The 27,289-nt window shown below is 42.1% G+C and overlaps 1 protein-coding gene across 1 annotated transcript in view; it reads left to right on the forward strand.

The window, feature by feature from the left end:
• The first annotated feature begins 311 nt into the window (after positions 1 to 311).
• Positions 312 to 27,289, forward strand: part of ITIH2 (inter-alpha-trypsin inhibitor heavy chain 2) — a 30,985-nt gene continuing 4,007 nt past the window's right edge. The window contains exons 1-17 of the mRNA XM_065653098.1: positions 312 to 401; positions 2,001 to 2,075; positions 7,221 to 7,256; positions 7,985 to 8,157; positions 8,862 to 8,966; positions 9,301 to 9,463; positions 10,677 to 10,784; positions 11,988 to 12,116; positions 13,247 to 13,363; positions 14,570 to 14,738; positions 16,433 to 16,558; positions 17,434 to 17,615; positions 18,769 to 18,954; positions 19,967 to 20,106; positions 20,666 to 20,838; positions 24,429 to 24,566; positions 26,838 to 26,951. Of these exons, the coding sequence (XP_065509170.1) occupies positions 318 to 401; positions 2,001 to 2,075; positions 7,221 to 7,256; positions 7,985 to 8,157; positions 8,862 to 8,966; positions 9,301 to 9,463; positions 10,677 to 10,784; positions 11,988 to 12,116; positions 13,247 to 13,363; positions 14,570 to 14,738; positions 16,433 to 16,558; positions 17,434 to 17,615; positions 18,769 to 18,954; positions 19,967 to 20,106; positions 20,666 to 20,838; positions 24,429 to 24,566; positions 26,838 to 26,951 (2,218 nt within the window). The 5' untranslated portion in view covers positions 312 to 317. The remainder of the gene's footprint in view (positions 402 to 2,000; positions 2,076 to 7,220; positions 7,257 to 7,984; positions 8,158 to 8,861; positions 8,967 to 9,300; positions 9,464 to 10,676; positions 10,785 to 11,987; positions 12,117 to 13,246; positions 13,364 to 14,569; positions 14,739 to 16,432; positions 16,559 to 17,433; positions 17,616 to 18,768; positions 18,955 to 19,966; positions 20,107 to 20,665; positions 20,839 to 24,428; positions 24,567 to 26,837; positions 26,952 to 27,289) is intronic.

A 27,289-nucleotide genomic window follows, 5' to 3' on the forward strand; every position in this document is an offset into this window, starting at 1 on the left:
GGTCTGTGCGCAGCAGGAAATTAGTCAAACATCATGGGAAGCTGCAAAAGCAAGAAGTGAGCCTATCCAAACCTGAGCTGTTATCGAGGGCAGAGGCGAGTGAAGACACTATTTGGATAACCCTTGCTCAGGCACCACAGCTCGGACTTACATTGCAAGGCAAATATTTACCTATGGCCTAAACAAAGTCAGCGTTTCAAAACTTTGTTCCAAATACCGCATAACCCTGAGCTGTTTCCTTGAACTTGTCTCAGAGAAGGAAAGATCTTGTGGCTGGTACCTATGCGGGCTGTTCTCAGGAGACAAGCAGGAAGAAAATGAAGCATCTGCTGTGCTTCCTGGGCTTGTTCCTCATTCCTGGAACAGGAAGCTTTGATCTTGTTATCGATGAAATCCCAGATGTGAGTATTTCAAGGCAGGGCCTAGGTCTCCCATCCTTGTTGAAGTCAATATTGAAACTGCAGCTGTCTTTGGTGGGAGTAGAATTGAATCATTGCTTCACAGCTCTGCTTGTATCTCATGAATTCTCTTCTACTCACAGCTGTAAATGGGATTGTTCTGATAATTGCTTTTCACCTGTCATGCATAGCATTGCTTTTTTAATATTGTTAAAATTAGGATAGTATGGGCATAACTCAAAGGTTTTTTTCAAGGGGGATTAATATTTTTACCTGAGCTTTGCCTTTTCTGTTGGTTTTAACCTTAGGCTTTCAAGTAGACTTCTATGCTCAGACCTTCCACGTATTTTATATCCTGTTTCCCTGGAATAAGCAGAAACATAGCACCTGGATATCTTTGTGGATGGGGTCTCCTGTATGGGCCACTACGAACCTCAGCATAGTTTTTTATGGACTCGGGTTTTGCTAACAGGAATTCAAATATGGACTTAAGATCCTATTGACTGTACATTCCTCAGCAGAGGGATGAGATAATTTATAGAAGAGCTTGTAAATGCTTGGGGTAATACAATGATGAAAAGAAGTATAGTTATGGCTTTGACTCTGAACTGAAGCTGAATCCAAATTTAAAGCCCCTGACTTTGGTGAACTTAGATTGGAGTGTCTATTCCCCTTTCCACATTGCCATATTGCAATATTTCTGTGAAAACAACAGGGATGGCATGAAGCTTTCTTTTCATTTGCAAGTTTAACAAAAAGAATTGGTGAGCAGGGATATCCTCTTTAGGGTTTTTTTGGTTTTTTTTTCTTCTTCCAGCATTTTTCATTACACAGCTGGATTTTTATCCTGAGTTTATAATTCTCAGGAAAAATATTCTAGACCCGTGGTCCTTTCTAACCATAGACACAGTGCCAGTTTAATATCAATGTGCTTTAAAAATTTCATTTAATTTTGTGTAAACTTGTGTGTGTGTGCTATCATATAAGTCGTAGAATAACTCATGAACTTAAACTTTTTTACTGACATAAATTAAACTTCTAACAAACTTTAACTAAGAGTATTGCCGTGGTGTAAGAGCCACACTTCTAATTGCATCGGTGCTTGCACTTGGAAAAGACCTGGTGTTCTTTTACTGTCAATGGGACAAATTTAGATCTCAGATATATTAATATAAAACCAGAAACAACTTCTGGTTTGAGCAAAAATTCTCTGAACTTGCTGGTTTAAGTAAGATCAGCATCCGAAACACTGTAGTTGTGATGTCTGGACCCCTCCTGATGGTGAAATGCCTCTTGCTTTTTATGGTCATTTCAATGTGTTAAAGATTAGTCCTTGTTTCAGAAGGAAAGGTTGTAAAAAGATAGTAAAGGTCATGATCTTAAAAGAGTATATAGAGCTAATTGGCCACAGGGGGAAACGGAATGTGTGAAGATGCAGCATTTTGGTCTCAGGTGGTTTGCACCTTTGCTCCCCCTTTGCACCAAGGGGAGGTAAATTCCCTTCAGAACCCTATTAGAGAGCTAATCAATAATAAATCAAGTGATAAATCAAACAGCAAGGCAACAGCAACACTTCTTTCTTTCTTCCTCTTTCCTGTCTAGGAAGTGGAAAATCTGATTGACCTAGAAATTGATGGATTTCCTTCAAGCTCCAAGATGAGAAATGGCAGGTACCAGGTACAGTACCCAGAAATGCTTCAAAAAAAGGCAAGAAAGATTGCCTGGGAGCAATTTGCAGGCAGTCTGTTCCATGTCAAGGGTTGTGAGTGTGCGATCAGGTGGGATCAAAAAGTTCTTATATGCCTTGAGACTTCCATATCTCTTGTTGGGATAAGAACTGCTGCTAATCCTTTATGCAGTACCTGGCACAACAAGGCTTTGTTCAATATCTGAGCTCCTAAGGACCATAATACAGATGCTAAACAATGGAGACACTTGTTTGTTCAGCTTCATATGAAGGAAAAATCCCATTGATACAGGTGGGGCTTTTCCATGAGAAGTGAAAAAGGATTTCAGACACTGGCAATGTGGGCTGAAACCATTCAGCCCTGCAGAGAGTCCATTCATTCATACTTAAATCAGGCCAAAAGAGTGCAGCACAATGTCACATAGGTAATGAGCTGGAAAATTCTGAGACTGGGAAGAAAACTTGTTTCCAGCATGCTGATGGGTTGTAGTTTACTGTATTCTGTCAGCTTCTGAAACAGAAACATTTAAAACAGCATTTCAGGAGTTTTGGGGAGTTTTCTTGCATTTTACACAGTAGTAATTAAAGATAATAATCATGAAATTGGTTGTTTGAAGATATTAACTTTTTTTACATTACATTATTATTATTGACTGAAAGAAATTATGACAGAACAGACCTTGTCCTCCACTAAAGCTCTTGCGGTGTCTGTCTTAAGCTTGTTCAGTACAGTGAAAACAAAACACCCTCTTTGGTAAAGTTGGATTTCCCAGCATCTTTGAAGTTAAGCTCAGGCAAACACGGTTCTTCCTTATCCTAAGGCTTTATGAAAGGGTCTTCACACAGAATGTAAATGTAACTTACTGTCACCTAAAGCCCCCATTACACTGCCAGAAAAATGGAAGATTTTAGCACAAATATGAATCCAGCCAGATCACATCTGCCAGACCAGTATCCAAATAATTTAATCATGATCTAAGCAGAAATCCTCTCTAACCGCACTTCGGGGCATAATTTCTTTCCAACATGTCTGCATTACTGCCATATGTATTATGCTGCCTCTGCTACCCAACTTTCTGGATACACGGTGATATAGACATACATGTGCAGTAATTTGTAATTCTACTAGTGGTTTTATTATACCAGTTATTCCTTAAATTCCCATATATTATTTCCCATCTGTTACCTATCAAATGAGCCTTTGCAAAAGAGTAAAACTAAGATCTCAGCTGTAGGATGAGCTGCCCTTATGTTAGTTGAGTCATAATAAAAGAGTAATAAACGAGATTGAATTGAACTGTGTGAAACATCTTGACACAGTAGCTCTTGGCCAACAGAAAGCATACAATTACTTACTGTTAATCACCAGAGGAAGACTGTCTTCCAAATTACTCTTCTAGCACTATGTTTTTCTACAATGAGCTCAGTAGCCCATTGGCAACAAGAGAACAGAACTCTCCAGACCCTAACGATTAACTCAAAATAGAATGAATTGGGTTTTATGTCCAGATCAGGTATTCTGGTGAAAAATATTTGCTCCTGAGTAAAAATACTGTGTCTCAGGCATGTGAATCATCCTTGTGACCACAGAAACAGGGCACCCCATGGGTCGGAATGCAGGTAAACTTGTGAACTGCTGTGAGATGGTGCACTGTCGTTATCTCTGTTTTGGAGATAGATAATGGAGTTTGTATCTAGACTGTGATGTGGGATGTTCTGTAGCGTGTCCCCCAGTCCTGGTCCTGATCTCTGGCTGTCCAGAGCCAGGTGAGATCACACCTGTTTCCTTCCTGCTCTGCCTGGTTTGCTCTCCATGAGAACCAGCACAGAAATGAAATGAGGTGGGAACCAGTTGGCTGGAAAACGCCCTGGCTCCCAGCGTATGAATTTGACCAGAAAGACCAGGATTCATCTGCAGCACTGTGAAAATAAACTCTGCCAAACTCTAGATTTGAAATTGCTCTTTTTGCACCTTACAGTAAGAGTCATAATCCCCAAAAGGAGTCTGAAGAAGTTACAAGGAGATTGCAGTGTGTTAAAAAATGCTTAGGAAATGGCTCACATGAAAACAAGGAAATCTGTGAGGACACAGCATGCTGGACATCGACTTTTCAACCTCTTTCTTAATTTATGGATACTTATGACTTTCCCTGGGAATTTTTATGCCCCAGTAGAAAATGAGTATAACATCTCTGAGTCTGCTTTCCTTGTTTTGCTAAGCCACACCTCAAAAGTAACCTGTGAACTGCAACTCAAAAGCAATGGTAAGGTAGGCATCCCACAGATGACATAAAAACTGCAATTTCTTGTAATGCATTACCTCCTGTAATGTGTTCCTCCCTTGGACACCACGACTTCTTCCTCCAGGGACAGGACAGGAGGCATCACAGCCAACAGCCTTGGAAAACAGATAGCTTGAAATACTCAATATTTTCTTGATGGTAGACTGTATAGTAATTGCAGCATTCATATAGAATGATTTGAACAAATATCATTACAGAGAGCTAAATATCCATAGCCTGCACCGATAGAATCGTAGAATCATTTTGATTGGAAGAGACCCTCAGGATCATTGAGTCCAATCATAACCTAACCTAACTCTAGCACTAAACCATGTCCTTAAGACCCTCGTCTAAATACCTTTTAAACACCTCCAGCGATGGTAATGCCACCACTGCCCTGGGCAGCCTGTTCCAATGCCTGACAACCCTTTCCATGAAGAATTTTTTCCTAATGTCCAATCTAAACTTCCCCTGGCCCAACCTGAGGTATCAGGAGAAGATGAGTCTCTAAAGACAGGACCCAGCAACTGTCAAGACCAGATCCTTGAAACAGTTCTGGAAGCATTTCTCATCTCCACCCTAACCAGCAATTTGCCACACATCAGCTGTTGTGCAAGGTGCTGTTTCTATACAGTGCAGTAATCAGCAGATCTGGATATGGTTTAAAGGGAAGGATCAGCCAAGAATCCAGAAATAGCATGTCTCATGTGCCACAGAAGTCCCTGCAAGGCCCATGTTCTCCATAAGCTCTCCAGTGCTCAAACCTGAAGTATAGTTATCTACATCTCTGTCTTCCTGGAGTAGCTGCCCTCTGCAACCTTTGAGATCCCAGGGGAATGGTTGGCCCACCCCATGTCTTATCTCTAACAACAGCAGTGGGAGTCACTACACGTTCAAGTAATAAGTTCGTGTCTCCATCAGTGCTTCCCTTTTCTCCTCTACCCTCTCAAAAACAAATGGGAAGGAAAGCTGGACATCTTGAAAGCTTTAGGCACCATTATAAAGGTGAGCTGAGAACCTTGAGCTCTTCTGAGAACCAGAAAACTAACACAATAAAACAAATCTTCTCTGTGCTAAGGTCTTGGTCTTCAGATTTTCAAAATTTGTTTCAGCTAATTGTTTTAAAAATTGTTTCAGTTAAGGTTGGTTTACTCTTAATTTGTATTCATGCTGGTGATGTTTCCTACCCCAATGATATGTATGGGGACAATAGTCTTTCTTCATAGTCTGGTTCTTTGTCAGATGTGAAGGGTCTGGTTCACTGTACAGTGCTGTTTGTGGGATGTCAGGATGGACTGAGGGAGGATCAGTCCATCAGGCTTTGAAGAGGGTCTATATAGAGCCATAAACTTCCAGACCCTGAAATCCTAGTCTGAATGTTGCAAGTGGAACCTATATAAATAGGAAATCGAAAACCTGGTTTTGTTTATTTGTTTGTTTTCTCAAGCAGGCAGAAATCCTGCAGTTTCTGTCTGTCTTTGAAAAATCCTTAAGATCACCTCACTAAAATGATCTTGCAATGAGATGTATCATCTCTTAGGCAACCCAAGATTTTCCTAGTAACAGTATGTTAATTACCATCAAATGAACTTAGTAACTATATAGCAAGCCTACTATATACTACGTGACTAAAGCAGTTTTTGTGAGCATCTTCTGTGATTTGCACCCTCTTGGATCCAAGTGTTACTGAAACCTGAGATGAGATCAGTATGTTCTGGTACATTTTTATAGTTTATTCATCAGTATCTGAACCAGTCTCCCTAAGTTCTTGACTATCATCAATGGAACTGAAGGGCTCAGTTCTATTGCCCACATGTACGGATCTAGCAGCGTCAAAGACATCTTACCGGCTGTCAGATGTCATGCAAGACCTACAGGAGTTCCATGATGTCCTGGAGCTCCAGCTGAAGGCCAGGGAGGTACCTTTGGGCACTTCCAGAAGCCCTGGGCACCCACTCCCCTCATCAGTATGGTCAGCACCGTTTGGGGCAGGACTCATTCATACAAAGTGGATTATCTATTTTCAGATGAAAGAGATCGCTCCATTGACTGTAAAGAGCTAATTTTGCCTAGTTGTGATGATAACACCAAAGTAGACAGGTGCGTTAAACAACTGCATCTTCCTCTAGAGCTAGGTGAGCCAAATCCCATCCCAGGGTCACTCATGAGAGTTTCAGTTGTGGGGAATTAAACAGAATTATTCTAATGGCCACAAGATGTCACCACCTCTTTGTAGAAATTTCCAAATGGAAATATTCATATGGCAGGATAAAAAAAAAATAAATGAAAAGCACACCACACAATTGATTGTTTCAGCTCTTCTAAGCAGTGCATACATAATTAAATTTACATATATAAAAATATATAAATGTAATGTAAATTATGCAATAGGTTTTTGAATACATAATATTTCAGATATTACAATAATATCGATATATATTCTATAATGTAAATGAAAACAAAATTAAACAAAAATGTCTGGATTTTGAGGTTTTTCCACTTTTCGGTTTCTGAGTATGACTTTTTGCCAGCAACTGTTGCTTTTAGGAAGAATATTTTTGATCTAGAAAAGAGTGTTTGCTATAAAAAATAAATACAGAGGAAATGAGCTGTTCTTCTGTTTTTGATAACCTCCAAGTCACAGCTGGGAGATCATGTCCTCCAACATCCCACGTATAAATACATAAAATAATACAAAAGAAATATGCACACTAGGTCTGAGATCTCAGACCTTCTCTGATCATCTTGGAAAGCAGCTTTTAGATGTTGCCACTGTCTGATTCCTGTCTTGAAACAGCCACAATCTTCTCCTTAGCTTTGCTGAAATATGTTCTCCATATTTTTCTTTTCCAGAGAAGCACATCCGACTGGGGCTATGTTGGAGATCTGGTGAGATTTTTTCTTCCTCTGTGGAAAAGAAGACTGAACAAAGTGATTTTCTAGTTAACCATTTTTTGGAAATCAATCCTTTTGTTTGTTCAGTCCCTTGTTTTTACTGCTGGTTGGATATTAACCTATTTTCTTTAAACAGAGCACTGTTTGCACAATACTGTTCATACAACTGCTCTTGGAGGGAGAAAGATATGGTAAATATGAACAAATAAGCAACAAAAGTCATTAGACAAATAAAAGATCTTAATATACCAATTTAATACTGTTCTCCCACTGCCATGGTTTAACCATTTACAAGACTAGGTCAGTAGCCAATGCTCCAAGTCTCCTTTGTTTAGGACCTTTATTGAAAATGCAAGCTCCACCCTCCTCAGTATATGACGTTGAGGTTTACTGTGTACTCTTCTATACTGGATTGCACCAACGGAGTCATTCCAAGGACACATTGCATGGTTAAAATCAAGGAAAACATTCCAGCTTAATGAATTGCCCTTTTCAGCTGAAATGTTATAATGAACTATATCCACATGCGTATCCTGTCACCATTGCCAGGTAAAATATAGAGGTGTCTTGAACTTGAGTTCATGTCCCATCTGGCTGCCATATTACAGTGCACAGCCGTTGAAAAAAAGGCACTGAGACTATAAAAGGGGTTGGTATTGGCCTCTAGGGCACATTTTCTAGCTGTGTTCCAAATTTATAGTGGTAATTTCTGTTAATTACAGGTGGAGGACGATGACAAGATAGGTCTTTACAGCTACAAAGTTCAATCCACTATAACATCACGGTTGGCCAACACAATGATCCAAGCCAAAATGGTGAATAACGCAAAACGGTCCCAGCACATAGTGTTTGATGTACAAGTCCCCAAAGGAGCTTTTATTGACAACTTTACTATGTAAGTAGTGGCCAGGTATCAGCTTTGTGCTCTGGCGGGTTCAATGTGGTGACAGAATGTGGTGGGAGGGAGGTATTTGTAAAAGCAAAACACCTCTTACTATTTTCCAGGCTCAGTGTAATTTCTCAAAGAAAAAAGGCTCATGTCATCATACTGTCTGTCTGTCCACCTCTTCCTCTCCAGCAGTTATTGGGCCATTGGCCAATGATGACGAAACTTTACAAAAGAACAGAAGTCTTAAATAGACTAAGGTCCTACCTGTCTTCTGCAAGCTGGCACCAGATCAAAGGAGATAGAGAGACCCAAATTAGAGCCCTCACTGAACAGAAAGAAACTATCTTGGTTCAGTATCCACTCAGAGAGGCAGCAGCCAGCTTGCTGGTGAGAAACATGTCCTGATCCACCTTCCAAAACAGCCATGACATGAGAAACCCATGCCTGGGTAAAGTGTGAAGGAGATGGGGAGAATAAATCTTCCTCAGAGTACAAGAATGTTGGATACTTGAAATTTTAAAAAAAGCGGGTAGGGAAAAAAACATACAGATCTGCTGGAAATCAGACTTCATTACTTTGAGGTTAAACAAGAGCCTTATTATTTTATTTCCCACCAGCTTAGGTTTCACTGATGTTTTCCTAAAGTGAAGAAACAGTCATCAATTGTAAAGTTGTTTTTTTTCCAAACTGACTGTGCTTCTCTCTCCTAGGGATGTCAATGGTATAACGTTTACCAGCAGAATTCGGGAAAAATCTGAAGCCAGAAAAATGTACTCTCAAGCAAAAGCCAAAGGCAAAGCTGCTGGAATAGTAAGGTATAAAGAGTTTAGCACATGAGCATTGTACTGAACTTATTCATAGGAGAACTGAGATGTCCCATCCCAGGAGGAGATAGATGAGGAGGAAACCCTGGGAAGGAAAATGGGTTGTTTACTTGTATACCAACCCTGATATTTAATTGTCAAGGACTTAACTTATGTTTCTGCCTTCAGCTTGGTAAAACATACTGTGCTAACAGACAACTGCAGTTCCTTGATATAGGCCACAGTCAGAATCAGATCAAGCAAATGTATAGATCTAAACCAAAATGCAAAGAAACTCTCTTTCTCCTTGTATTTTCTCAAAATAACCCCACAGCTGACTTTTCAGGAGCAATGCCTTGGATATGGAAAACTTCAAAACTGAAGTGAATGTGCCCCCAGGGACGAGGATCCAGTTTGAACTTCACTACCACGAAATGATTCGAAGGAAACTGAGCTCCTACGAGCACATTATCTCTGTGAAGCCAGGACGCTTGGCAAAGCACATGGAGGTAAATTAGAGCTGGTGTGTGCAGGACACTTCATCTACAGCTCCTTCCTTTTATACAGGTTCAGTACAAATAGCTTCAGTGTCACTGTGTAGACCACCATGAGACATTTTAAATCAGGAGCTACATAGCTACATAAGTGAGGAGCAAATGTGTCCTGCCTCCTGTCGTACTAACACAGTAGGGCATCTCCTGAATCGTGACTGACTCGCGTCAGAACCACTTGGGTAAACAAGCTTTGGCCTATATATACCTTTGTATAAACTTGCCTTCACTGAAGAAAAATAAACCATATTTGCTATTTATTTTGAACAGCTCTTTTCACAAGAATCCCAACTTCATGAGGTTACGTCCTATGAAAGCAGATGTTCTCTGAATGACACTCCCTCCAAAACTGGCTGCTAGAAAGTGATTTATCTTATTCTTACCCACTTTTCTTATACTCATCCAAAGGTGTCCTCTGTCATCCATCAACAGACACAGCATGCTGGATATTTCCATCTGGCCATTCTTATGTTCTCGTATCATAAATGTCTTCTTCAGCTTTCCATGGCTTCAGCACAAGCTGTATAGGAAAGTTGGCTGCTCACATGTCTTTGGTGCAGGTTGTGATCTGCTTCAAGCTTCCCAAAGGTCTGAGTTGATCTTACTGAAAAAGACACCATGTCCTACCTCCTAGTAGTCTTACTAACTATTCAGAAATATAACCAGAAAAAGCCCTTATCTCAAGCTGACAGGATAAGACTTTCATTTTCCAAACCACCTAGACCATCCAATCAAAAGGGAAAATACTCTCCTGTCAATAGCATGAGTAGGAGAGAAAGAGAACCTATCATTAAGAGTGAGAACTCAGCATTGTCCTGGCCTCCTAACTCAAAGCAACACTTTGGCAGAGTCATGTCATGTTTTGTTCATGTTTTCAGCGTAAACAATGGAATCACCCTTGATTCTTGTCTCACCATTTGCCCCACAGGGTGGGAGAGGAAGAATGACCATTTCCACCAAACTTTTTTCTATTCTTTGAATACTTTTTTATCTTTTCATCATGGTCTATTTTCAGCATTGCATGGATCCCCACCATGAATGAAACTAGCCCTATAGGAGCACTCTCAAGAGCATCCCAACCCTCAGCTGGAGTTTTCCTGTGGAGGATTCATGAAATCTTGGTACAGCACTGGCCACGCTTCATACTAATGTCCTCCCTTCCCACCTTTAGGTAGATGTCCGCATTATTGAGCCACAGGGACTTCGTTATGTGCATGTTCCTAATTCGCTCGGAGATCATTTTGATGGAATCACCACTATCTCCAAGGGAGAGAAAAAGGTAATAGTCACAGACTGGAAATAGCATGAAAACTCCATTTTTCACAACACTTGTTCCTACACAGTCATGGCACTTTTTCAGACCTGCTGGAAGAATGAAAAAATATGGCCAAAAAAATATAGTGCCTTCATTATTGCTACATAACAGTATGTATGAGATGCTCAAATAATACAGTGACAGCGGTATAGAAATAGTATGTAGTCTGTCCATCTTTGCACAAAGCTTTCCATTTGTAATTCTGAAAGAGCAATGCGCTGGGATGCTGGGTGTGAAAAAGGTAGGTCATGAATATCAAGTGGAATAACCATTCCGGAATAACTGCACAGTCTCAATTTTGACTGAGAACTCCCGCACAGAGACTTATTTTAGGATGGCTCTTTTCCTTTACATTCTTACCCTAGCTTTCTTCAGCATAGCTCTTGGGTATAAGTAAACCCTCCAACAGTAGAGAAGTTTTTCTCAAGAAACTTAAGGCAGTGGCTCTGGGAGGGTACAACTCTTCTCACTCTTACATAGATATCTAATACAGGATCTGTGAGTCAGGCCTCAAAAGCCTGTCTATACTACTGTAATCATATCTCAGGCAGTATTGTTTCTTGATATTCAGGCTCAACTTCACGTCTCATTCACCCACATTACTAGTTTAGCAAATTATTTCAGAGGTAGTGTGTGGCTACATATATTAAGTCGTATATTTTCAGGAAATTTCAAGTTATCCAGGGAAAGTAGAGAAATAATGCCATAAAGTCTGCATAATCAACTATGTGACTAGTTAAAATGATTCCTAGCACTCAGTTTACAGACACATTACAAGCTGTTGTTCATCTGGGGAAAAAAAAAAAAAACAACGTATTTAGAATGTTGATAAAATTATGGCAATTTCAATGGGGAAAATGCTAAATAAGCCAACCAGTTACTTACTAGAAATGGTTTGCACAGTTCTAATAGAAATATTTGGTGTTGCAGATGGGTTGTCTTATTTGTGTCACAGTTACTACTACTGAATCACCACATCCAGGCAAACCCCAGTGCTCATTTTCTTTGGAAGTTACAGAGTCCATTTTCTGCTTAAACTAAGAGCACAAATAAAGAAGAAAAACTTTCAGTGAAATATGATATTTCATAAAGGATGAACTCTTTTTCTTTCAATGATCCACTTTTCACACAACATCTGATTGACTGATGATCACTTCTCATTTCAAGGCTCACGTTTCTTTCAAGCCAACGATGGCTCAACAACGAAAGTGCCCCACGTGCTCATCCACAGCAGTAGATGGAAATTTTGTGGTGCAATATGATGTGAACAGAGAAACCACGGGTGGAGAATTGGAAGTAAGTGTTACTGATTAACTGGGGAGACCTGTGAATGTAAGAATTGCTGTCATTAAGCAAACATTGCTAAATAAACTTCATCATTGAGGAGAATAAGCATGAGGAAGAGCTCTGTATCCAACTGAGAGAACAGAGAGATTTTAAGTGGGCAGAATGGATTTACTTAATTTATGACTAAGACATGGTCCTACATATAGTCAGCAGCAGATTCCTGTTTTGTCCAAAAGCCAATATCTTTTATGCCTAGCAGCACTCTGGTGATTTAATGTTGAATCATAGTACAGAGACATTGGAAGTTGTACCAATATATCAGAAAGAGACAACCAGAACATCACTGTTTTTATGTTAACATGAAGCAGAGTTATAGGGTTGCATTATTACAGACAGAACAGTCTTTTAAAAATGCTTTTAATTCCTCCCTATGCTAGAGCATGGTAGTTGTCTGAGTACCATGCCCTGCTTTCCTTGATAAAAAGGGAAGACTATGGAGTATACATGGTGCAAGACTACAAACACAGAGACGTGCAGAGCTGAAAGTTAGATTTGGTCCATAAAGAAGAATAACATTAGAATCATAGAATCATTTCAGTTGGAAGAGACCCTAAAGATCATCGAGTCAAACCATAACCTAACCTAACTTTAGCACTAAATTATGTCCCTAAGAACCTCGTCTAAACGCCTTTTAAACCCCTCCAGGGATAGTGACTCCACCACTGCCCTGGGCAGCCTGTTCCAATGCCTGACAACCCTTTCCATTAAGAATTTTTTCCTAATATCCAATCTAAACCTGTCTGGTGCAACTTGAGGCCATTTTCTCTTGTCCTATCACTTGCTACTTGGTAGAAGAGACCAACCCCCTCCATGCTCCAAGCTCCTTTCAGGCAGTTCAGAGATCAGAAGGTCTCCCCTCAGCTCCTGTTCTCCAGGCTGAACCCGCCAGGTGCCTCAACTACTCCCATCACACTTGTGCTCCAGGCCCCTCAGCAGCTTCGTCGCCTCCTCTGCACCCTCTCCAGTATCTCAATGTCCTTATGATGAGGGGCCCATTTTCTGCTCTGTTATTGTCTTGAGTTTTCTGATGTCTTTACTATAGCTCACTTCACTGTGATTTTTTTTATTTTATTTTGCAGATTTTTAATGGTTATTTTATTCACTTCTTTGCTCCGGAAAATCTTGATCCTCTGCCCAAAAACATTTTATTTGTTATAGACGTCAGTGGCTCAATGTGGGGACTGAAAATGAAACAAGTAAGTGTTTGACTTCTATTGCAAAACGAACCTCCTGCCAACTTTTCCCATGTGCCCTAACATACAATTCTGTAGCACTCAAAATTACCAACTAAGTTCTTTACAATTTATTTTGTCAAAAGTCTCACTGAATTTGGAGAATATTTTGTGAATCAAAGACTTCACGATTTTATTCTTTATTTGTAATGCTCCTTCCATGTTGTAAGGAAGAGGTGATGCCATCAGAATACTGATTTTAGATCTATTTTTTTAATTTAATTATTAAAACATTTTGCAAAGCCTCTGACCCCCCCTTTTTCTCTAATCTCTGCCACTGAATCCTGGGAAAGTCTCAGCGGGGATACTACATCCCTGCTTTCAAAAAGCTGTGGACAAATTGTTGATAGCCCATTGAAGAACGGTAAGAATTGTTTAGACAACATAAGCCATGGTGAGGAAGAAGTGCAAAAAAACCCAGAATATTTTAGTCTACGAAAGAAAAGGCTTGAAGAGACATAATCAGCCTCCAAATATGCGAACACTTGTTCTAAGCAGGAAACTCATCAACTGACGTTCACACCCACCCAGGGTAGAATAAGATGGAATCAGATGGATTTACAGCAGGAGAGATTTATATTAGATATTAAGGAAAGCTTTGCAGTGCTGAAAGGGGAGTTCAGGAGTTTGTGTATAATGTGTCACTGAAGGTTTTTAAGAACCGCTTAGACAAACATTAGTTGAAAATTATCTAGGTATATTTGAATTTGTTTTGGAGCACAATACTAACGCTTGGCAGATTGCTTCCTTGGGGAGATCAGTGCTGCATAACTGGCTAATTACAGACTAATTGTCACTTGTTTACATCACACATCTTCAAATGACAGCATTGCAGACCGAGCTAAGTCTATTGAGCTGATACGAGCAATTCCTCCCTCCTGAACCACAGCCTTCTCTCTCTCACCTTACTCTGTGTTAACAGGAACTAAGCAAGGACGGGTTGAGTCACATGGGTTTGTTCTTGCTAATTGCATTTTTTCTTTTTCTCTGGAGAAAAGTTCAACTTTATGCAAGAAGTGCAAAAGAGTTGGATAGCAGATGCTATTTTGGATTCTAGTGCTTGTGTTCTTATTCATCGGAGGCATCTTTTTGCTTGTAGTCACAAGTTAGGAAGATGCTTTCAGCGACAGGAAGCATAAACTCATCTTCTCTTAAATTTCTTTTTCTCAGACCATCGAGGCCATGAAGGCAATATTGAGTGAGCTCCGTGCTGCTGATCAGTTCTCCCTTATCGACTTCAATCACAACGTCCGATGCTGGAGAGATAATCTAGTCTCAGCCACCCCAGCGCAGGTTGAAGATGCTAAGAAGTACATCCAGACAATCCAACCCAATGGAGGTATGAGGTTTTGATTGCAAGGTGCTCGCAGAAGTTAGATATCACAGGAACGGGTACCTCAGGCAACCTTCAGATTGACAGAGTATTCCTGAGAGAAAATCTGATTCCCAAGATGGGAAAAGCATGCCTTGGGGCTAAAGGAGAGCACAAGGATTCCAGCTGATTGCCTTAGGAGTGGGATGGCCTTTCCTTCTACTGAATAAGCTACAACAGATAGAACACACACCACAGAACAGCTGCCTTTAGTCTATAGGTCCTACCTCCAACCTCACAGATAGTGAATATCCTCAAAAGACCAAGGCTGTGTCATGCCTGTGTAAAGCAGATCATAAGCAGCCCAGCTCCAGGGTCTCCGCTGGCTGTTTGTAGTCTACAAGATGATCTACTAAATGCCACCTTGGGCAAGCTGTTCATCATTTTTGTGACTTAATTCCCTGTCTGATAAACAAGGACAGTTGCCTTTTTCAGCCTTACAGCACTTTGGATGCTTCATTTGTTAGTGCTTGAGCTACATGTACAGAAAGGGCTCGTGATCATTTCAATCTATTGCTCTCTGAAGTGAAATTCTGGTTTAGTTGTTCAGTTATTTGTACATCAACAGTGTGTAGAGGCTCTACCCAACACCAGAGCCTTCTGCTGCTGTGGCACCTTCACTCCCAGAAACTTTCATTGGCAACAGGTAAGGTGCGATCAACATTAAGCTATAGACTTCTCCATCATCATCAGTATGGTGGGAATAGGAACCCATGTTGGGTATGTAAATGCCTCATAAACCAGGCTTTGTTACCCCAAATTAACTGACAGACAAGCTAAGAGAACTGTTCCCATCCAGCAAAGCCAGATTGCAATGCAGCATTTTATTATCCTGTCTCTGAAGCAGCTAATGTTTTTTCATTCTTGACAATCAAAATACGTATTTTCTGGCTGCTCAGCCTTCTTACTCCTGTTCCTTTCATACTAATTTCTTACTCTGTCTCTTCTATGCCACAAACCAAACCTTTAGACAGGGTGAGCAAATATACACCTTTTCCAATTAAGTTGTCCAAGGCTGGCTGTTTCTGGCTGATGCCAGAAAGTTTCTTCTTCTCTCATTCAATCATCTGCCTGCAAACCCACTAGTTCTTCCCACAGCAAATAATTCCTAACACCACAAATGGTCCCACTGGAATTAGTGAGGGGGAATGGTGGGGACAGAGGTGGAGGTGACAGCCTTGGATGAGAAAGGGTATCAACATCTGGTGTCTTAGTGGGACTTAGTGCTAAACACATGTGCATGTGTATATGGAGATGTGCATAAATTAATATAAGTAGGTATTCATATGTTTCAACATCATGGTGAGAAAAAAGTAACATGCTGATGAACAAATTCAGATGGATTACAGACTATTTGTACTTACAGGGATGTATATCCTGACTAATTCTACTGATTTCAGTAAACAGTATAACTATAGGCAAGGAAAATATAGAATATCTGTTTAATACAGTCACCCAAATGCAACACATTTCAGCTTCCATTTCTTTAGGGAACCAGAGTGCAAGCAGATGTACCATAAGCATCACAGAGCAGGGATTTTGCTGCCTTGACCACAGGTCTTGTCCATGTTGCTTAATTCCACTAGAATCTCAAAAGTGATCTGGATTGGCAAGAGACTCAACAAGGATCAAACTTGTTTTCTTCATTCTGTCTTTGACAGGCACAAATATCAACGAAGCTCTTATCCGAGCCACATTCATCCTGAATGAAGCCCAAAACTTAGGCATGTTGGACCCTAACTCAGTCTCCATGATCGTGTTGGTGTCTGATGGGGATCCGACAGTAGGTAAGGAGAAGAAAGGCTGGTGGGATTGGCCTGAGAAAAGCATGCAATACATAGACACTTTGACAGTAAGTTGAAAAAATGATGTCTCACTTTCTTCCAATGCCTATGCTGAGCTTTTGCCAAGTGCTATAGGTAGCATGGGGATTTGCATAGAAGCTTTCAAAAAATGAGCAGATTATGTTATGAAAGATATGTACTTCTTGCAATTACAGAGATGCGCAAGTCCTGTAGGAAAGTTAATCACAACAACCTTAGAAAAAATTTCTATTTCCAATGACCTCGGCCCACACAGATCTATGCAGTCCGCAGTGTAACACCAAAATCAGGAAAATGAAGCAGAAAGCAAATTAATTTGGGTTGGATTTGGTACAGGACAAAAACAATCATTTACTGCAAGATGCCAACCTAGAGGAGGCTGCCACTAAAAATAAGCTGGAAAAATAAGTCAGTCCCAATGGTGGCAGAGAACACCTTAATTACAAGAAACAAAGTAAAACCTCTATGGAGATGTCACAGTCTGCAGAGAGCTCGAAGAAGTAATTATGGGAGAAGCCTAGATGCATTACAATTACAGACGCCTCCGGAAGCTAATAAGAGCCCTGTATATCCAAAGAATATGTATCAGATACAAAAAAAAAAAAAAAAAAAGTTCAAAGGAATCATATTCAGTGGAAAAAATTTGTTAACCTCCGTCCAGGAAAAGCTCAAATGTCACCGTAGACATTGCAAAAAGGAGACTGGGCATCTGAGCTAGTTGTATAGATTTCCCTTATATTAAGAGAGAACCAGAGTCACTGGAAGAGCGTGCGTGTCCTTACCTTGATGGAGACTTCCTCCGTTGCTCAGATGGATATCACCCTTTGTGTGCCTTCAAGGTGAGCTAAAGCTGACAACAATCCAGAAGAATGTGAAGCAGAGCATAAAGGATGAATTCTCTCTCTTCTGCCTCGGGATTGGGTTTGATGTCGACTACGATTTCCTGCAGAGAATCGCAACTGACAACCGTGGCATGGCCCAGAGGATTTTTGGAAACCAGGAGACTTCTGCCCAAATGAAGGTGGGTTTCTGGCCCGTTGCCTCTGAACCTGAGGGTCCAGCTCTGTTCACAGCTGTGGAGATGGGTAACTCCACTAGCAAGAGTAGAATTACTGTAGGTTCATAGGAGAGGTCACAAAAAGCATTGTTTCTTCTGGAGAGTCCTGCAAGATGACAATCATGCATTCGCCTAAGTGCTCCTAGTTATACAATTTTTGTAGTGCCTATAATACATACTTTACTGCTCTGTGTAGGATTTATATTCTACGAAACCGTTCTAACTATTAAAAAAAAAATCTGAATTAAAATTAAGGCCTGGATTTTACCTCAGACCACTTCAGTACTAACAAAAGACCTAGATATAAATGCTAAATGCTAATCCAAAGTTTGCCACTGTAAGAAAAAGTTCAGTTCCAGGAGGCAATGGCTCCAAATCCGTGAGCGGCAATTGTTGATGAACAAACTCTTACATTCTTACTCCATTTCTACTCACTGGTCTCATCACCTGTGCAGGCTTTTCATAGCTCTTCTTCCCCAGCACAGGTGTGATAGGACACACACAGGTGTGCCAGGACACGCTACCTGGTGTTCTGCCAAACAGAGCAGCTCTGAGAGAGCAGCCCCTCAGGATGAGACAGCCTCCATCCCTAGCACTGTGTGGGTACATCTTTTCCCTCTCTGGTCCCATACGCCAAACCCAGCTAAACCTACACATCGCATTTCACATCAGCCAGGTACAACAGGGTCAGAAAAGGGTGGACAGTTTATAGCACAGAAGCGAATACAAGTGAGACATAGGTCTTGTTTTTGACAAGAATTCGTCAGGAAGCAGCTGTGTGTCTCACACAGCAGCCAAGAGCTGACCAACCTGGTAGTAGATTCAGACCCATATACACCTGTGTTGAAGCCTTTTAGGTCTAGGAAGAACACAGTCCATGGGCTTCTGAACACCCTGTGACTTCCACAAGACCTGGGCTAGACCTCCTTGCTGTACCCTCTTACAAGTGTACTAAGGTCTAAGTATAAAGGCATCTGCATTCCATGGGACAAGGGAAGTGCCTTTTCCCATTAGGGCCTCAGGTTTTGTCACCTGCTGTCCTTTCAGTAAGAGTGGTGCACACGGGATGGTTGCTTCAGGTACAACCAACTCACTTCTCTGTCTCCTTCCATCTCAGAATTTCTACAACCAAGTCTCCACCCCACTCTTGAAGAAGATTCAGTTCAACTATCCCCAGGAGTCAGTGTCAGACGTCACCCAGAGCAGCTTCCACAACTATTTTGGTGGCTCGGAGATAGTAGTGGCTGGGAAGGTCGACACGGAGAACCTGCAGCACTTGGAAAGCATCGTCACAGCGACAGCAGTGAGTGAAGGTGTCCCTAGGACACCTGTCCCCGGGGTTTGGGCTGGTTCATTCGCTCGTGTGCACAGTCTCTTTGCTGGAGGTTATTGCCAGTAGAGTGTTTTGTCCACTGAGGTTCTGAGTGGGATCATGAGGAAACTCATAGGCAGTTTGTCCAACAGTGTTTCACAACAGCTTCAAGTAAAGCCACGAATATTCTCTACCTGCATCCTGCAGCCTGCCAGAGGAACTTCCTTCTAACAAATGTACCATAAAAAATTCAGTTACAAACCAGAATAAGACTATGGGAGTCCTCCTTCATGCTTTGTGAAGGTGCAGTGGAGATCCCCTAAAGTAGATCCTTTCATGGCTGAACCTCTCACTGTTGGAGAGTTCAAGCTGGTGGCCCACAGTGTGTCAAGTCCTAGCACTGTCCTTTTAAGCTCTGCCTTGTGGCAGGTGTGATGAGCCTTTCCCCATGTTTCAGGGCTGCTCTTCCAGGTGGAGTGGGATGGGGTGGGAATACTACATCCAGATCCTTCTTTCTGAGGAGGAACTGAAATATCTGCACTCTTACAGGGCTTACAAGTTGCCATTTGTTATTTGTTGGAAAAATCAAACACATTCAATATTTCTTCCTGCCAAAACATAGTGCAGTCCAAGGGTCTGTGGGAGAAAGTAGAATTTGGTTTCTGTTATTTAGTAGGAATTGGATGTGAAAAGGCCTGAGGGGAGGATAGCAGAGCCCTGGAAAAGCCTCTTCTTTTGGCATGCGGTAATATGCGCTTTGGTTAATGCTGACTGCTCCTTTACCTATTTAATCCACTGTCACTAAAAGTATCTTTAACAGAAGATCCTCTTGGACAACTCCCCATGGCAGTCAGGTCAACGGTGCTGGGAGTTTCTGATCTAGAAGTGACCACAGGCAGAGTCTGAGCGGATCCTTAACGCCAGACATGCCAAGACGGAACTCAAAGCCACCGCATTCTCCTGGCTTACCCTGCATTATCTTTATCTCTCATTGATTGCATAGGCAAACGCAGAGCTCGTCATGGAAACCCTGCGAGATGTTGAAGAACTGGATGGCTTCATGAAGAAAGACAAATACGCAGATCCTGATTTCACTAGGAAGCTGTGGGCCTATCTGACTGTCAACCAGATGCTGGCAGAGAGGTGAGGGGAAATGTGGTCTGTGATGGGAGGGAAGTGAAGGTTGAGGGCAATCTGGTCCTCTCTGAGACCACAGCCATGAGGCTGCTCAAAGGGTTTCAAATGGGTAAGATAAACAAATCAAAATAAGAGTAGGTGATATTTACAGTCACGTTACTCCTGTTTTAGTACTCGCAGATATCAGGGAACAGAGTCTGGGAGCAGCTAATTTGGAATAAGGGTCAAACAGACCTGACTGTGGGGCTGAGTGAATGAAATGAATGTGAGATTTGCCTTACAGAGCCTGAGTAAAAGCCATGGAAGGGTTCAGGGTGACTCCCCTCTGAAGCAGAAAGAAGTCTTCTGCTGAGACCAGGAGATGGACTGGACTTCTTTGAGTCTGGACCAAAACCCGCAGAAGTCAAGAATAGTTTTCTTATGGAGAGAGCATTCACGCGGGCCTTCAGCCTTTCCTTCTTGCAACACCTACCAGTTTGGCTTTATGACCAGTCTGTGGAGGCATTGTCAGGGCAGCTGCCCTGTAGAGCTGCTAACCATGCCTTCTGTTTTGTTTTCCACCCAGAAACACAGCCCCCACTGCAGCTTTGAAGAGGAACATTACCAAATCCATCCTACAGATGTCTCTTGACCATCATATTGTTACTCCCTTCACAGCCATGCTGATAGAGAATGCCGAAAAGGATGAGATAATGCTGGCAGACCAGCCCAAAGACCCCAGAAGGGGCTGCTGCCCAGGTCAGTGTCTCAGTCTGTCCATTACTACCTTGTATTTTGGCTTTGTTCTTGTGATGGAAGAACAACCGAGTTCATTTTTCACTCCAGGTGTTTGTGTATATAGGATCACAGAATTGTAGAATAGTTTGGGTTGGAAGGGACCTTTGAAGATCAGCTAGTCCAACCCCCACCATGAGCAGGGACATCTGCACCAGCTCAGGTTGCTCAGAGCCCCGTCCAGCCTGGCCTGGGATGTCTCCAGGGATGGGGCATCCACCACCTCTCTGGGCAACCTGGGCCAGTGTTCCACCACCCTCAGCGTAAATAATTTCTTCCTCGTGTCCAGCCTGAATCTCCCCTCCTTTAGTTTAAAACCATCACACCTTGTCCTATCACAACAGGCCCTGCTAAAAAGTCTGTCCTCATCTTCCTTATCAGCCCCTTTTAAGTACTGAAAGGCCGCAATAAGGTCTCCCCGGAGCTTCTCTTCTCCAGCTGAACAGCCCAGCTGTCCCAGCCTGTCCTCCCAGCAGAGCTGTTCCAGCCTCGGATCATTGCTGGGGCTCCTCTGGCCCCTCTCCAGCAGGTCCATGTGTGTCCTGTGCTGAGGACCCAGAGCTGGACCAGCACTGCAGGGGGGGTCTCACCAGAGCGGAGCAGAGGGGCAGAATCGCCCCCCTGACCTGCTGTCCATGCTCCTTGTGATGCAACCCAAGATATAATCTGCCTTCCAGGCTGCAAGTGCTCATCGCTGGCTCATGTCCAACCTTTCATCCACCAGTACCCTCAGGATAACCTGTATTTTCAGTGAAAGCTGAGCAAGTCACTTTGAGACCATCCTGTCACACAAGTGCTGTTTGGAGCCTTTGTCTTCAGAGAGGACTGACTGTGCCAACATTGCAATGATGAGGTTTCCAATAAGCCTACAATGTCACAGGTTGAACGTCGTCTTACTAGGACAGATATGCCTAGTTCCCTGCACTGAAGCTGTTGAATTGACTAAACCATATTTTATCACCACTTATAAACCTTGGAAGTTTCCTGAGATTATTATCAATCAGCGACAAGCCTACATGGAATCTGAGTTGTCTTACAAACAGAGAGTCCCTTATTAATTACACTTCTGGATTTCTCCTTTAAATTCATTTCTCCAATATGTGTTCCAAGGCCTTTGTTACAGAAACTTTATGCTTAGCCAAACGAGGCAGAGTTGGCTTGCTCTGGCATTATATGGTAGAGTCAATCTCAAAGCAATTGCTGTTGACATTAGTGGGTGTCTGGCAGCCCCAAAGTCATCCCTGCACAGCCATGTGCTTCCAATGAAACTTAATAGCCGTTATTTTGTGCCCTCACCGGTCAGTGATCTGAAAAAGCCCAAGTGTTACTGTCAGGAAAACACTGCCAGTGCGAAGCAATGGAAGCACAGAAAATAAGAGATCAAATCCTGGAACAACTGAGTTTGGTGATTTAAAATCTCTTAATAAAAGGGAGAGTTTACAATTGGTTGTAAAGGAAAGAAGCAAACTACGTTACAGCAACAGACAACACCATCTACCTGGCATTTCACTCCAGAAGTGGTTGTGACTTTGCTGAAACTCCAAGTACGTGTCGTGCACGCTCAGTCCTCATGCTCACAGATAACCATAAAAATGTCCTGATGCTGGATCAATGAAATGGGGTTCTTATGTCTGTTAATTTTTATTTTTAGGTTCATTTATTCTTCTTCTCAATTTTAAAGTCTGTAGCTGGGACCCAAAGAGAAATTAAGTAGTTCATACTACAACTCACAACCACCAAACAGTTCAGCACAGAAATAGCATGTATTGTATTCATGTATAATGAACTCATTATACATAGCACCAGTTGACTAATTCAGACCACAATTATTTTGATTTAGATGATGCAGAGGATTTAAGTAATTTTAACATAGGTCCTTCTGTCTTTTGTGTTTGATGCAATAGTCAAAACTTAACAGCACTGAAATCAGGGTCAAGGCATCTGTGGATTCAGGGGCAGTGGGACTTGACTTTTGAACCTTAGCAAAGAACAGAGCTTGTAAAATAATATCAAAGTAAATCTGTGCTGAGGATTGTGCAACACATGGGCTGTACTAAAAAGTTTGCATACACAAAGCATAGAATGGGCAATCTGAAATAGATTTTTCTGTCTGTCCTTACGCAACTCTCATCACAGCTACACTGTGTCTTCCACTGAAATTACTCACTTTTCAGAGGATTGACTAATTGTTCTTTTACCATGACAGACTTATTGCAAAACAGGACTGTGCGTGAGATGCATAATAGCCTGAAATTAATATGACCTGGATACTCAGAATTCTCTGTCCAGTTTTTAGTTCCTTTATTATCTGCACTAACTTCGCATAAAACTATGCTAACAGAAATAACTCTGCCTGTGTAAAAACAGCCCATGGTCTGAGTTAGCGGTTCAAGAAATAAGATGCTGACAGATTTAGAAGAACTAACTGTGCAATCTTCTGTCCTGCTGTTGTCTCCCAGCTGTTTTTTCCCTGTACTTTTTTTCAGAGCACAGCCAGCAGGTGTGAATACATGCCCTGCATCAGCTCTTGTTCTCAGCCCAACATATTAAAACCAACTTTTGTAGATCATTTAAGATCTTATTGCTTTATGAACTAAATGGGAGAGAGGGAGCATATGTTACTTTCTCCTGCCTCTGTCATGGCAAAGGCAGAGACCTCTAGAAGAATGGGATATGTAAGAGGACCACATTCTAAATGCTTGCACTTACTGGCAACCTTTATGCATTTGGGTTATCCTTGGGCGTGCAGAAGGAGTCCTCCCTTTTCTCAGACACCCCAATCTAGGGACCCAATCAGCAAAGCTTTTTAACACATGCTAATTTTTTAAAATGCAGCTTTGGTAAAACACTTAAGCCCCTGCATTGGGAGCTTTGCTGAAATGAGGCCTATTTGCATGAATAGGAAAGACTGAGAGAGCTGGGGCTGTTCAGCCTGGAGAGGAGAAGCTCAGAGGGGATCTCATCCATGGTTATAAATATCTCCAGGGTGGGGGTCAAGAGGATGGACCAGACTCTGTTCAGTGGTGCCCAGCAATAGGATGAGGGGCAACGGGCACAGACTGAAGCACAGGAGGGTCCATCTGAATATGAGGAGAAACTTCTTTCCTTTGAGGTGCCAGAGCCTGGACCAGGCTGCCCAGAGAGGTTGTGGAATCTCCTTCTCTGGAGACATTCAAACCTCCCTGGACACATTCCTGGGTGATCTGCTCTGGTGACCCTGCGTTAGCAGGTGGGTTGGACTGGGTGATCTCCAGAGGTCCCTTCCAACCCCAACCATTCTGTGATTCTGTGATAAGAGTTAAAAAGTCAGGCTCCACTTTTCACCAATAGCTTATGGTTAGTTTAACTGCCCTGGTAAGTCATATTCCTCTGGTGAGACACTGGAGTAAATCCATCCTTACCTCATTACACAAATCTGTCTACTGTAAAGAGTGTTGCGCTTGCTTTACATTGGTGGAACGACATCAGGCTCTGACCTACTGTGTGACTTTAAAAATTACACCACTAACTGTGTCAGCACTTACAAAAACCTAATTATGACTGTCATTTAACAGGTACTCTAGGATTAACTCCGAATGCACCTAATAATAACAACAAAGGCATCCCAGCCTGGGCCAATGTCACGGCTGTACCAGTCAGCTTCATGCCTGAGCAAAGGAGCCCTCCTGTGTCTTCTCTGAGCATAAACAGAGGTAAAAGCCACAGTATTTCTCTGCAAAGAAACATCAGACAGCAACACTCATCACCCATTAAACAAACAAAGGCGATATAACCAAAATTATTGGGCACATTGGGAATTTCAGCTTCTGTGACAAGATGCTAAGCTCTACAATGCTGCAGGAGTCTATCAGTTGTCCTAATTTTTTTCTTGTTGAGTTTTCTGAATTGTGGTAAAAGCTCTATCTTCATTTAGGGGCTAGTTCACAAGAGAATAAATCAGCTGCTGTGAATAGCCGGGAAAGCTACTTCACTGCTGTTGAGAGGACATCAGCGTGAACGGTTCTCAACGCAGCCTCTGCTGAAGGTCTGAGCAGGCACAATCACGTGCATCCCAAATCTCAGCCACCTCAGTCAAATTTTTGCAGAACTATTTAGTGGCCAAGGATCAAGCTTTTCATTATAAAATACTGAGTTGTTTTGACTTTGAATAGATGAACTTGCAAAAATATGCTCCAAGTTACAAAGACAAGACTAGTTTAGATCCTAATGGGATCCCAGCAACCCCATCTTATGTGGCGTGCTTCCCCCAGGCTGAGGCTGTTCGCTGAGCTCACATTCAGCTTTTCCGCAGTAGCAAAGCTAATGTAAAGTTACTGCCCTTGCAAATGACAGACGAATGTTCTGTGGTAGATAAAAATCTCTGAATGCACTGACGACTGGTGGATCCCGTTATTACTTGGGCCATGGCCACAGTTTAGTGCTTACTTAAACAAACCAGCTGTGAGAGCCTTTGCCTATAAAAGCAGCATAACTACAATAACTCTGGGAGCGTGCCTGTCTGCAATGTCTCTATTTACATGACTATCAAACCAAGAGCTATCAAACTCCTTCTCAGCATAGCTCAAGGGTTAATCTAAGACCTTGGCTAGTCAAGAAACTGCTTGGAAAAGAGGGTGAGCAAGGCAAAGTTACCTGTCCATCTTATACACGTAATTTGCACTGGAAATTATTTTTTATTCCTGGAAATGTTGATCAGAACAGGCCTTGGTATCAAGTTGAGGAAGATCAAGTAGTTGATGAGAATAAGGAAAAATTATTGAGGTCTATATTCAAGAGATTCAACATATTCAAAATATTCAAGACGTTCAAAAGCTCCTTCACCCCTTGGAGGGTACCTACTCTACTGTTTCCCATGAAGACATTCCTGGTCAAGGGCCCAGGATTTGTCTAGCGCACAGGAAGAGTTAAATACTTCCAAAAGGTAAGGAACACCAGTGAATAAATGGAAGATGGCCTGGCTATGCCCATAGACAACACTGATTATGGGCATGTCTGTGAATGCTGACAGGGAGATGCCAACCATCACCAAACTGGCAAGAGCTGGGCAGTGCTTTGCACTTCAAGATGAGACTGGAGGCAGCTGCTTTCAGTGCTAGGTGTGGGTGTTTGTCTCATTCGAGGCAAATTTTAAAGAATATGTGACTTCCAGAGTGGGCCAGTCCCACCAGAGTGTTAAACGTACTGGAAGAACAAGTTCTGGATTGTATTCCTCAGAGGAGTTTGGAGGCAGGACCTATCTTTACCCAACATCAGTATGGTGATATGGACTTGTAATGTGTCTGAGAGCTTCTTCGTTTGAGAGAGTGATGTCCTGGGATGTTCCGTCATTAAAAAATAAGGCTCAGTTCCTAGAATTCCAGGATCAGCCTGTGGCACCCTAGTGTGCAGCTGATAGGCTAAACCAGCAGTTCACTGCACTTGGTGGTGTTCCTTAAGCCAATAATGTCACGTCCTTTCCTTAAACAGGGGAAGTATATAGAATCATAGAATCATTTTGATTGGAAGAGACTCTTAAGATCATCGAGTCCAACCATAACACTGTCACTAAACTATGTCCCTAAGAACCTCATATCTGCATCTTTAAACCTTTCCAGGGATGGTGACTCCACCACTGCCCTGGGCAGCCTGTTCCAATGCCTGACAACCCTTTCTGAGCAGAAATTATTCCCAATATCCAATCTAAACCTCCCCTGGTGCAACTTGAGGTCGTTTCCTCTTGTCCTGTCACTTGCTACTTGGGAGAAGAGACCCTCCATGCTATGAAGAGAAAGTGTCTGAGGGGCTTTTTTGAGGGGCATCTGAGAACTTCCTTAGCTACTGCAAGGGTGGAAAAGGCCCTCCTTCTACTCTGAGGAGTCCCAAAAGTGCTTCAAAACTCTCCGAGGAAAGCGTCTCAGTCTTTGCGTCCCTTACCTACAGGGCAGGTACCAGCTTCTCTCACCTGTTTCTTTTCTGTATTTCAGTTGATAATGACCCACATTTCATCATACACCTGCCCAAGAGCCAAAGGAACATCTGCTTCAATATCAACTCAGAGCCTGGAAAGATTCTAAACTTGGTTTCTGATCCTGGTACTGGTAAGGAAATAAAACATGGTTTACTTTACAGCACACTTTTCCTCTCTCAGGTCTGAAAGGTGTTTGGAGGGAGTAGGGGAAAGTGGTTATTTCTGTTCACGTCTGGAGTACTGGGCCCAGTTTGAGGTTTGCCAGTACAAGAAAGATGGTGACAAACTAGATTAAATTCAGTGGTGACCACCAAGATTATCATAGGGCTGGAGAAAGGATGTACAGGGAGAAGTTGAGACAGCTGAGTTGGGTCAATCTTAAGAAAAGAAGAGCCAAAGAAGATACATAGCTAAAGGACAAGAGGTGACAGAAACAAGGTGCAACAGGTGAAATTCAGAGTAGGCGTG

This window comes from Caloenas nicobarica, chromosome 1 (genome assembly GCF_036013445.1).
Source record: "Caloenas nicobarica isolate bCalNic1 chromosome 1, bCalNic1.hap1, whole genome shotgun sequence".
NCBI classification, from domain to species: domain Eukaryota; kingdom Metazoa; phylum Chordata; class Aves; order Columbiformes; family Columbidae; genus Caloenas; species Caloenas nicobarica.